At 42.1% G+C, this 13,066-nt stretch overlaps 1 protein-coding gene across 1 annotated transcript in view; it reads left to right on the forward strand.

The window, feature by feature from the left end:
• Positions 1–13,066, forward strand: part of TULP4 (TUB like protein 4) — a 228,274-nt gene that overhangs the window by 191,172 nt on the left and 24,036 nt on the right. The window contains exons 6-7 of the mRNA XM_041742669.1: positions 159–293; positions 6,503–6,669. Of these exons, the coding sequence (XP_041598603.1) occupies positions 159–293; positions 6,503–6,669 (302 nt within the window). The remainder of the gene's footprint in view (positions 1–158; positions 294–6,502; positions 6,670–13,066) is intronic.

Raw genomic sequence — 13,066 nt, forward strand, 5'->3', positions numbered from 1 at the left:
CATAGCAAATGTTGCCTTACTCAGTGACATCCCAGTCCAGAGTCTGGTCTGCAGTATCAGGCAGTTTCTCAGACTGGCTGCAAGACTGCAGTAGCATGCTCTGGATGTGGGTCACGTGTGCATCGCCTTCTCTTCACTCAGCCCTTTTGTCCCGGCAGATGGTCCAGCAGCATATCCCATCCCGGTGCAGAACATCAAGCCTCTGCTCACTGTCAGCTTCACCTCGGGGGACATCAGCTTGATGAACAACTATGATGACTTGTCTCCTACTGTCATCCGCTCGGGGCTGAAAGGTACAGAAGGCCGCATGTGACCCCAGGCCCACACATCTGCCCTGTGTGCATTTGCCTTCCAATGGGCATCCTACACCCATTACTTACCCATGCCCGTCCCTCTGCAGTGACCTCTTCCAGGCTTAATGGAGTCTGTGAATGAAAGCCATTTCCTTTCGCTTCTCTGCTTATCTGACAAGCCGATACCCAGGGACTCCTGATGGTCTTCGTCTTTCTGTTCTTTTCCTACCACGACAAGAATTATCCTTTTTCAGGTGTGTGGTGTTTGCCTCTGGACGACATTATACCTGTACAGTATCTGCAGCAGCAGATCACACACAGCACAGCCTCACAAGGGCCCCGGTTATTTTGAGACTCATTAAGGAACTGATCATTGTGTGGTAAAGTTACCTCAGCAAACTATGGAGGTTCTACAGTTGCCAGACTGAGACACTGATGCAAACATCAGCCTCCAAGTGCTGACACTTTCCTGATAGATGTTAGGACATCTGTTATCTCAAGAAAATCGCTGTCTATAGGCATTTGGTGCGTTCTAAATTTTGCAGTTTGAGGATATTTACTTATGTTGTGACCCTGATGAGTTCTTTAGAAAAACGGTTCTGTCTCTTCAGGATTAAATGGTGCGATGTAGGAATTTCTGGACTGCCTCTGGTCTCAAAGTTAAAGGGACCCACTGGGCAGCACAGGTAGCTCAGCAGTTTAGCGCCACCTTCAGCCCAGGGCCTGATCCTGGAGACCCGGGATCGAGTCCCGCGTCGGGCTCCCTGCATGGAGCCTGCCTCTCCCTCTGCCTGTGTCTCTGCCTTTCTCTCTCTCTCCCTCTCTGTGTCTCTCATGAGTAAATAAATAAAATCTTTGAAAAAAAAAAGGAAAAGAAAATATTTGTATAAATAAATAAATAAATAAATAAATAAATAAATAAATAAATAAAAATAAAGGGACCCACTGTACTCTAAATGGAAGGTCAAGGGCAAACACAAAACTGCAGTTCAGCTTGCCCCTGTCATTCAGAACTGGCCCTCAAACCAGAGAGTTGGAGCAGGTGCTTCTTGCCTGAATGATTCAAGACTCGCAGGCCTGTAGAGACCACAAGTCCATATACTTAACTGTTGATTGCCTGTAATGTGTTATACCTATCTGCACACCCCCAAGTATGTATTCTATTTCAAAATTGTATATTTTTAGAAATTCTACTCCCTTTTATGAATGTCCCATTTTGTTTCAAAACTATAATTGTAAGGAATTACTTCATCTTTAAACTCCCGAGGGACATGGACTATGCCGAAGTCTGTGTTTATACACATACACAAATGGGCTCCTTTAAAAGCTGAGTATTTTGTGTGTGTGTGTGTGTGTAGTGATGGTGAACTTAAATTCCTTGGGCTTCTCTGTGTTCTTCTCTGAAGGTTTTGACCTTTGTGGAGCCAAACTGCAGGATGGTCATCATAAATTCTCACATATAGTTAGTAATCCAAGCTCTTCTTTAGAAATTCTATTTTTAGGGACTCCTGGGTGGCTCAGTCAGTTAAGCATCTACTTTTGGCTGCGGTCATGATCTCAGAGTCCTAGATCCAGCCCCGCATTGGACTCCTCACTCAGTGGGGAGTCCTTTGCCCCTCCCTATCACTTGTGCGGCTCTCTCTCTCTCTCTCTCTCCCCATCTCTCTCAAATAAAATCTTAAAAAAGAAAACTATTTTTAAACCTTTAACCAAGTTGATTAATTTCATCAGAACTTGCCTCTAGTCCTGGAGTCCTGAACTTTGTTCCCTACTGTGTATCTGAGCAGGACTGAAAACAGCATGCTTATACTCCTTCCGTTGTATTCTTTATATAGCAAATTTTTCAAATTCTTTGCTATCTTGCTTACCTGTGGAAACTGAGGAAATTCTACCTTAAAGAAAAAATCTACATAGTATCCCAACTTTGGGGACTTCTGTTTATCACACAGTGAACCATAAATTAGCTCACCTTATCTGGGGATTTTATCCTTTGTTGTTACTATCTCTTCCTTGATAATGTAGGGGAGGAAAGACTTTTCCCTCTAGAAATCTTTGGTTCTCTGACTGTGACCCTGTAAATTAGACTGACAAAAGACAGATTAACAGGTGAAAAAGAAACAAGTTTAAAAAAAAAAAACACAAGTTTATTAGCACGTGCATTGTACTTACCTGTGAAAATGTTCAGAGATGAGTAACTCAAAGGGGTGGGTAGAATTTGGGCTTATAAAGCATGTTAACAAAAGAATAATCTGTTTATGGAGAAGTGACAAAACAAAGGGAAAGGACTTAAAGTTTCTAGGACAGCAAACTGTAGGAAGGTAAACATATAGAGGTCTAATGGAAGATAGGGCTCCTTCCTGAAATTTGTCATATAGATTCTCCTGGTCCTATCTGTGGGCTGATAAGGATCTAGAGATATCTCCAGTGATTAACTTCTGTCCTTTCTGGTCAGAGGGCGAGGGGGAGGGGTGGGGGAGGTGGGGCCTTCCCAAATTTACATCCTGCTTTTTGGCAGAGGGGAGGAGAGAGCTTTTTTTGTATCTGCTGCTGCTTAGCTCAAAATAGTTTTTATGCCAGTATGGCATATTTCAAAGTGTCATATTCTGCTACTCTTCAAGGAAAAACAGTAGAATGATAAGCTCAGAAATTCTCTGACCTAGCCAGTTCCTCTCTTGTATATAGTAAAGTAAAGCTCTCAAAGGCACTGGTCGTTTCACCACACATTTGTTTTAAAATCAAAGAATTTAAACTCCTAGGTTTTATTTCCTTTGCTATACAGAATTTCCTCCTTTTGTCACTGCATAGAATATACTAAGAAAGTCAAGAGGGGGTTTTGATTTTGAGGTAGAATGGTTTTGGTCAGTGGTCCTGTCTCCTCTGGTAGTTCTGACTGATAGAGGTTGTGCCCATCATCCTCATTGAGTATGTGCCAATATTGTTCTGTCCTTAGTACACTCACCAGAAGCACTGTTATTAAAGAAAAAAAAAAAGTGCGTGTTATTTTACCATCACACACTTTCCTACTTTGTTCATGTGCTCATCACTTTCGCCTTCTCAATGCACAATCCATATACACAAATGCAAGTACACATATATCTAGTGACTAATAAGGTGACTCATCAACATAGATATCCAAGGAACAAAGGCCCCTGTGAACCCCAGACTTCTAGCTAGCAGGTCAAGTACATGTGGTGTTTAATAAGAGCACTGTTCTTTCTCCAGGAATACTTGGCTGCCTCTTTTTGACCCAGCACTAATCCCACACAAGGGACTCTTGTTAACACAAAAGCACCGAATTTTCTCATTGCTTACTGTATGTAAAATTTTGACCCTCCAGGCATAAAAGATCCGTAAGACAGTCTGACTAAAGTAAAATAGTGTGCCTATGTTAATTTTTGTGTGTGTAAAATGTTTAAGAGACCAAAAATCCACAAACACCTCAGAATCATCAGTAAAGGGACGCTTGGCTAGTTCAGCCAGTAGAGCATGTGACATAATTTTGGGGTTGTGAGTTTGAGCCCTGAGCATAGAGTGGGCATAGAGATTACCTTAAAAAAAAGTCACCAAGAAAAATTGGTACTTTAGGAAGATGAGCCTCTTTTGTGCCTTGTAACTTCCCACACATGCCCAGAGACCCAGTGCTAAGAGCCTTAGGAAAAGTGAAAAGAGGATTACTAAATAAAGCATTAGTTTCTTCTTTCTGGCTTGTATTTTAAAGTGAATTTTTAGAGGTTTAAAAATTGTAAAATCATTACTGAAAGATTGGGCAACGGTATTGGGGATTATTTTCTATTCTAACATAAGATGGACATAGCTTCAAAAACTTTCTGGAACAGAAAAGATTCTGACCACATCTAGGCTTCTGTATCCTTCTTTATCATAATGAAATCTAGAAAGTGAATATTTCTTTCATTCTGTAGTAATTTATGAGGATTTTAAACTCCTGCCCTAGGAATTCAGTCCCTCTGGAAGTACTCACACACCCCTGGCTGACACTGAACAAATCCAGTTTTTCTTTCTTAATTTCACTCCTGAATTCTTTATGTCAGGGTTTTCTGAGGGAAGATTATTTCCCCTGGTGACTGTGTGCCCATCGTATACATCAGGTGTGGCTTATGCTGCATGTCACAGGGCTATACATGTTGCTGCAGCACTTGATGCTATTGGTTGTGTAATGAACAGAACAAGAAATGGAGTTATTCCTGTGGAACTTGTTCTTTTTTTTATTTTTTTTTTATTTTTTTTTATTTTTTTTTATTTTTATTTTTTTTGTGTGTGTGTTTTTTTTGTTCTTTTTTGTTCTTTTTTTTTTTTGTTTTTTTTTTTGTTTTTTTTTTTTTGTTCTTTTTTTTAAAGAACAGCTTCCCCACGGCGACCATAGCTGCCTCACTATAACTTGGTAACTGCACTAAAGAAATCCCCAGGCATCTGCATGGGGATATGTGGACTCAGGCTTACCTGGGACCAAGGGCGCCAGCACTGGGGGCAGAGCCTTTAATCTTTGAGCAGTCTCTGAATGGACTATGTGTCCGGGCCAGCCCTGCAGGGGCAGCAGCCCACTTTTCTGTTGGGAAAAACTACTGAGTAGCAGGATTCAAAGAATCTTATTAAAATAAGTAAATAGCACAAAGAGTGGTACAGGTATGTCACTCATTAATTCCATGACTGAAGCAGGCTGGTGGAGGAGCCTTGGGAGTTGGGTGCTGGCCTCTTCACCTGTGCAGAGCCACAGTGCTGCTTGTGTCCTGAACGACGACAGGCTCTGTGCTTTTGTCTTCTGTACGTGTCAGTGTTAGCTGCTCCTCTTTTGACATCTTTATGCTGCCAAAAACTGTAACCTGGAGAAGGTCATTTCAGTTTCATGATCACAGCCGACTTCTTAGTGGAACCCCTGAGCCCTTTCAGTTTCTACTGCATACTGAAGTATGTGCACACATCCTCAAGCTTCCCCCTCTTGTCTCTTTTTAGACACCAGGATATTTAATTGATTCTTTTAAGTTATTTTTCATTTCCTGGTTTGTATGTAACCTTCTTCATATCCTTTTAAAAGGAAAAGAAAAAAACTCCTTTTACCAATGTTTTCACTATCTCAGATTATAGAGTGTTTTTCAGTTTGTGGTTATCTGTAACTGCCTTCACTCAGTCCTCTGCTACCTCCGTCTCCAGCTTTCAGTGGCTCACTTGATACACAAGCTCTCACTTCCAGGGATCTGGGAGCCATCCTGTCCCCCGACTGCTGTCCGGTTTTCAGAGGAGGTCAGGAACACTGGTGACCTCGGAATGTGCTGTTATTAGTGTCAAAATTGGCATTGCATGTGACTAAGAAAGCTGTGGGGGTCGCATGTGACCTGATGGGGCGCAGGCACTGCTGGCTTCTAAACCTGGCTCTGAAGTTCGTCCTTTGTGACAGAGCACCTTTAGGCTCCGGCCAGCTTTTCTCAGAGAGACCTCTGACTTCTGGATTTCAGCAGACTCTGTAAGAGCCAGATAGGGTTCTCAAGTCTTGATGGGGAAGAACTATGCTATAATCCTATTAGTACGAATAGCTTGTTTTACCAGTCAGAATAAGTAAATTGCTTATGTTGGGATTAGACTATTTCATAGACATTTTTTATAGGTACTGAAATGGCTTATAGGTTCTCCAGAGTGGACATTTCTTACAACACTCCCATCCAACAAAAGTGTTTATCTTCTTTTCTAAGCCCCCACAACATCCCAATGTGGAATAAAAGTCAAGGCCTTCATATGCAGATATGTCCTTTATCTGAACCTTATGTGCCAAGAGTGCACAGAAATCAAATGAATAGAATCTTAGACTTTACTCTTGACTTTTTGCATCTGTAAACCCCGGAGTCTGCTCTAGGGATGGAGGCACAAGCAGGAGAGAGACAGCCATAGATTTAGTCATCTTACCTGTGCTCTCACACTCATGCTGGTACTGGAGTTAGACCTTTAACATGCTGGCTTCATCATATGTGGTTTTACCTGGTAGAGTTGTGTTTCAGAGGAGCTGCGCTCGCCATCCCGTAACAGACACCTGTTTAAGCAGAGTCTGTATTATCTTCAGAGAAATGAGTAGCTATTGTCTTCATGAGAAGAAGCAGAAGAGCCACCTCATATTTGCTAAGCAGCTCTGTTTTCTAAACCACTTATGTGACAGTTCAGGGAGGGTCATGTCATCGTGCTGACCATTTTCTTTGTGATTTCAGAGGTGGTGACCCAGTGGTGCACACAGGGAGACCTCCTGGCGGTCGCTGGTATGGAACGGCAAACCCAGCTTGGTGACCTCCCCAATGGCCCACTTCTGAAGAATGCTATGGTCAAGTTCTACAATGTCCGGGGGGAACACATCTTCACTCTGGACACGCTTGTGCAAGTAAGGATGTGTGTCAAGACATTCATTGTGATGCTGCTGAACTCCATTAAATACTGAAAGTTGGTTTTCCTTACTGTAATTCTCTTCAACAGATTTTAGTCTTTCTTTGACCTGAATTAAATTATGGAGTATAAAAAAAAATTATGGAGTATAAACCAGAAAAAATAAGGGAGAAACAAGTTTTTGCCTTTAACCAGAATACTTTCTTAACATTCTCCACTCAAAAGAGTGGACAGTGAGTAAGCAGTGAGCTGCTGTTTATTATCAGTCCAAAGTAGAAATTAGAAACTTAAAGAAGTATGTGCTGAATCTTCATTTATTCATTCTGACTTTGGTTTTTATGCCAGTAATGACTTTTACATTTGAACTAAGTTATTATTCAACAGTAGGTAAAAAGGCTTAAAGATCTGGGAAGCCTGGGTGGCTCAGCGATTGAGTGTCTGCCTTTGGCTCAGGGTGTGGTCCTGGAGTCCTGGGATCAAGTCCCACATCAGGCTTTCTGCATGGAGCCTGCTTCTTCCTCTGCCTGTGTCTCTGCCTCTTTCTCTCTCTGTGTCTCATGAATAAATAAATGAAAATCTTTAAAAAAAAAAAAAAAAGGCTTTAAAGATCCTTAGGAAGTATGCACAGGTAGCCATTTCTTATTTTTATTTTCCAGAGATCTTTAGATCAGTTCACTTCTTATCTGGATCAGCTTTCATGGAGGATGAAATTCTTTTTTTTTTTTTTTTTTTTTTTTTAAGATTTTATTTACTCATGAGAGACACTGAGAGAGAGAGAGAGGCAGAGACACAGGCAAAGGAAGAAGCAGGCTCCACACAGGGTGCCTGACATGGGACTCAATCCCAGGTCTCCAGGATCACACCCCGGGCTGAAGGTGGCACTAAACCGCTGAGCCACCTGGGCTGCCTGGAGGATGAAATTCTTAGTGGGGTATAATGGAGATGGGCCTGACAGTGAGTTGAAGATTGACAGGGGTGATAACAAACTCTAGAGTCTTACGTCCTAACCTTACCCAGCTCAAAGAGGCAGGTATACCTGATTTGGGGAAATTTGTAATTAGTTGTAGACATTCATTATTTAAATATATCTTTTTTTATTTGTGAAAAATACACTTGACTTACAATTTACCATTTTAAATAATTTTTAAGTGTACATTTCAGTACATTAGTCAATCTCCAGAACTTTTTCATCTTACAAAACTGAAACTGCCAGTTCATTGCCTATAAGTGCTCAGTAAATATTTGCTTGGTGGATTGATGTATGAACAGTTGTGAACATATGCTTTCTTTAATTCTTTCTGTTGATAGTTTGAACCAGTAGGCTAGGTGCCTTCTCAGTCAGATATCATGCGGCCTTTTCTGACCCTAGCCTAACTAAAAAGATAAGTGCAAGAGAGGGTGGGACTTTCCAGCTCTTTCTCAGTTAATAAGGCTTTTACATTTACTAGAATATTTGTGAATTGAAGTGCTGAAACAAACTCCAGGTACATTCAGCATTGTCCACTATTCTCTCTGACTCAGGATACCCCTCCTGCTAATATTCTGTTCCTTCTACAAGGAATGTAGAAGGAATCTCAGCTTGGGAAATCCATCATCCTTAATGCTAACCCAGTTACTTCCTTTTGTAAAGTGCCAATGACTGCTTCTCTGTGAAGCATCCCCTTGGGATGTTTGATATTTCTGATACTTAATACACTTTTTGTCTACTTATATTCTTGAAGTCAAAGACCACATTGTCTTCCATTTCTCTGATCGTCACTGTGCCTAAAATATGGTAGAGGTTGAGCGGCCTCAGCCATTGCAGACGTTTTCATCAACTGTAATGTGAAACTAGCAATAGGTGTTGAATTTTAACTGATTGGAACTCAGAGATAAGAGGGGAGCTTAGCTTATCTTCCTTTGAGGAAAAATACCCATATAGTGTCTCAGCATTTTAGTACACTATTCTTTTTTTCATTTGGGGATCTGTTTCAACCATTGAAAAAATTGCCTCAATATTATAAAGCTAAATAATGAAGCTATTAAAAAATCAACATTAATTATATAGATAGCACCAACCTAACTTTTTTCTGTAATGATTCTAAAATCACATGTTTTCTGTGCTATGCTATTCAAGTTGTCCAAAGGCAGGGACATTTTTATAGCAGGAAGGAAGTTAGGAAATTTATTGGGCTGTTTATAGAAAGAACTAAATGCAATTTAGATTGGATAATTTATTTCCAAGTTAATTAGATTGTAGGTTATTGCGTACAAAGCCGTTGCTGGGCACAAACTTGCGGTAACCTCAGCTTTAAAATTGATTCTCCTGATTTACTCATAACAGCAATGCCAGTGGCTGAAGCTCTTATAAGGAAATATACTGCAATTTATTTTCCTTTCCATTCTACCTGTTGTAATTGAAAATTCTGTAATTTACCTCATTAGCTATTTCTGTGACCAGCTATATGTAATTGCGTATCTGTAAATCTGACAACGGATTTTTTAGAGTTAGCATTACTGATTGAAGTTTGCAGACTGTAGTAATTTGGGTCTGGGGTTTTGGTTGGTTGATTGGTTTTGCTTCAGCTTTATGAATTTTTTTTGCATGAAAGGCATGTTAGCAGAGTCAGCTTATATTTTGTGAGGCTTAGATGTTGATGTAAGATAGCTGGATTAAAAACCAAGAAGGGAGAGGAAGAGGTGGTATGGAAACGAAAAATGAAATGAGAGATTGCCTTTATGGTGATCAAATCGACTCCACTCCAGGAGAGTCCATTAGCAAAGGTGTACATTGCCCCCTTTGGTTGGGGACTCACTGTGCCTATTCTTACGAAGCTGCCCCAGGAGTGCTTTCTCCTTGGTTTGCTATAAATAGATGAGAAGGCCCTTCCTGGGGTTGTCTGCTTTCAGGATACAAGAATGGTATGCTCTTTTAAAACTGAAATGTGGGTGCCTGAATGCTGAGCTAGCTTTTACTACTATACCTTAGTCAGTGGCCAACTCATTGTAGCTTAACATTCACAACTGTCCATGGCTCCAGCCAACATAGTTTGATGGAAACTGGTCTCAACTTGGTCTGTTTAAAAGTGAACTGTTCTAGAAGTCTTTCCTTCCTTGTATACACATCAGACATTCCCTTTGTACACACCTGTACAAACATTAGACATCCCCTTCAAATATTAGACATTTGAAGTGCATTTCCTCTAAGACTGAGGTCATCCCACTGTCTAGGGGAGCTGCAGAAAGAAGGGGCAGAGCTGCAGCAACTGTGGGAGACCAGGAGGGTGCTCTGACACCCATAGGACCAGATGCCTCAGTGGGCCCTATCCCTGGTTCTCAGCCCAGGGTCCTCGTCAGCCAGAAACTGTGGGTTCAGACAGCCTCGTGGTTCCTCCTTATGACAGCCAGATGCCTCCTGGCTTTGACCCTTTCGGTTTTCTGTTGTCTTTTCACTTGCTTGAGCAGCTTATCTTTAATATGGAAAGAAGATCCTGTTTTTTATTCCTCTTAAATTCTTAGAGGACTCCATGAAGCTCACTGCAGATACAAAAATAGCAGTGCAGTGAGGAAGCTTTCAATGTTTCCAAATAAATAAACTCCCACCTCAGTCAGGCCTCTGCTGAAACTACCTTGTTGGAGCGGTCTTCTGTCCTCCCCACTGTCTGAAACGACCCCCTTGCTCTCTCACAAGCCCCTTCTGCCCTGCCTCACTACCTGACATGATCAGATAGTTCACATCAGAGGATCAGATGTGCATCTTGCTCCCTGTCCCACCTCAGAGTGGCAGCTCCATGAGAGCAGGAAGCTTATTTTGTTCAGAGTTGGTCCCCAACACTTAAGAGTGTGTCTGACCCATTGTGTACATCTAACAAATCATTAACTGAATAACTGATGGCTCCACAGATGAAGAAGTGACTGGATGAGTGTGTGGTGGCTGTTGTATAGCAGGAGGAAATAAGGCTTCATGTGTCAGAGGGGCTGAAGCTGACCACTTACTAGTACAATCCTCACTCTGGGGATCCCTGGGTGGCGCAGCGGTTTGGCGCCTGCCTTTGGCCCAGGGCGCGATCCTGGAGACCCGGGATCGAATCCCACGTCGGGCTCCCGGTGCATGGAGCCTGCTTCTCCCTCCGCCTGTGTCTCTGCCTCTCTCTCTCTCTCTCTCTCTGTGACTATCATAAATAAATAAAAATTTAAAAAAAAAAATCCTCACTCTGTAGCCAAGGAGCAGACTGACCTGCTCCCTCATGGGCTCGGTATCAGATGGTGAGACAGGGAGAGACACAACTCGACTGTGTGTTAACCACTCACCAAAGCTCCATACAAATAGCATCTCTCTCCAGCTGAGTAATGCCTCCCCTTGTTCCCTCAAACGCACTAAAGCACTAGATTCCTGCCACACCGATGCTCCCTGAAATGTAGATCATCTTCTTGTCCTTTTGCCTCGGATTTAGACGTGCAAAGTATGTGAACTTCCCACACAAATTAAGATTTGAATGTTACCAACTTCACAGTTCTAGCCATCGGTTCTAAAAATTGTCATTTTGTGTGATTTGAGAGAAAGATTAAGTCCACAGATTTATGGCTGAGTTTTTCCCTAGCAGACAGCAGCTGTTCAAACAAAAGCATTCAGCTGTGGGAGTTGTGTTAGTGTGCACTCTTATCTATTCCCAGGTTTACTGGAATTAAACATTTGGTACGTTTCTCTTCTGTAGCTAATCCTGGTTGGTGGGCAGTTCTTAGGGAGGATGGTGTTCGGTGGGTGAGGGCTGTGGGCAGGCAGACAGTGGATTCATGCTCTGCTGGCGCCGCAGATCCTAGGTGTCAGAGGGCAGAAATCACTGATTGGGTGGCAGCTGAATTGAGACACCACATACCCCACCCTGTATGTCTGCAGGCATGTGCACTTGCCTTACAACAGTCCATTTGTAGGCTGGAGTCCCTGTAAGCAGTACTGAAAAGTCAGCATCAAAAGGAAAGGAGACTTTGATAATGTAAGGTGACATATAAAAACGGTGTAAAAATATTTAAAAAGATATAAGAGAGGGATCCCTGGGTGGCGCAGCGGTTTGGCGCCTGCCTTTGGCCCAGGGCGCAATCCTGGAGATCCAGGATCGAATCCCACGTTGGGCTCCCGGTGCATGGAGCCTGCTGCCTCTCCCTCTGCCTATGTCTCTGCCTCTCTCTCTCTCTCTCTCTCTGTGTGTGACTATCATAAATAAATAAAAATAAAAATAAAATTTTTTTAAAAAAAGATATAAGAGGATTTCATGAGTGGTTTCTCATTTGTTTATTTCCAACTCTGTTGAGTTGACACGAAGGTTGTGTAAATTTCAAGTATACAAGTGTAGATCTGATACACTTATGTATGGCAATAGGATTGCCATCATGTAATTGCCATTTCTTTTTCGTGGGAAGAACATTTAAGATGCAGTCTCTTAGCAGCTTTCAAATAAATAGTTACCTAGTCTTTCTACAGGCTTACAGGACTTAAAGGTATCCTGAGGTCATAGCCCACTGTCACTCTTCTCTCCTCAGTGGGAATTACAGTAATCAATTTCCCCACATCAGGGAGACCTCAGACCTTCAGACAAGAGAATCAGCTCTCACTGTCTGTAAATTCTTCTTTATTTCTCTAATAATATCCTTAAAATTTAGTATAGAAAGGCACCAGTATTTATTTTGCTATTTTATCATCTTACGGAGAGTATATGCTATAAAAATAACTTACATGAGCATAAATCTCCCCTTTACTGAGACAGACAATTACTGATGTGGGCAAGTAAGTGAATGCTCATCCCAGATTACTGTGCTGTAAATCCCTGTTGGCATTCTCAGTACTTCCCAGTAACCTGCTCTGGATGACAGCTCCCCCGTGGAGCCCCCGAAGGGGTTGCTTCCACAGGCCGCATACCTCCTGCTCTGTGCTCTGAGTTCTGGTTTTCACCCTTTCCAGCCTTTCAGTCCTCCTTGTGGAGAAGTGTGTTTCCTCATGGATGCCATGCACAGAGTGGTAGCACAGTCTCCTTCCCCACCTTCCAGACGGGCGTCCTCTTGCTGTCTCATGCACCTAACAGCACCTCTGGCTAATTTATCTCCACTTGGGGTCCATGTGATCTTCGGATTCTTTTCTGCCATAATGAATCATCCTGGTCATTGTCCATTTGCTAATGGTGTAGCCTGTTTCTCCTTCTATTTGCCTCTTCTACAGACATATTGTCCAGTTGGTTTCTGAGTAAAATAGCCTTGACTGGATGGATTAAGGGACAATTTGGGTCTCTTACTTTATTTGTGACCAACAGTTTAATTTGTTCATGGGGCATTATACACTCTATAGGTGGTGGTGTGCTATATGGACCAGAGAAGGGAGCACCTTGTAGAGTGAGCACAAATGGTGGGGTTGAAGGGAAGTGGGT

Source organism: Vulpes lagopus, chromosome 2 (assembly GCF_018345385.1).
Source record: "Vulpes lagopus strain Blue_001 chromosome 2, ASM1834538v1, whole genome shotgun sequence".
Classification (NCBI taxonomy): domain Eukaryota; kingdom Metazoa; phylum Chordata; class Mammalia; order Carnivora; family Canidae; genus Vulpes; species Vulpes lagopus.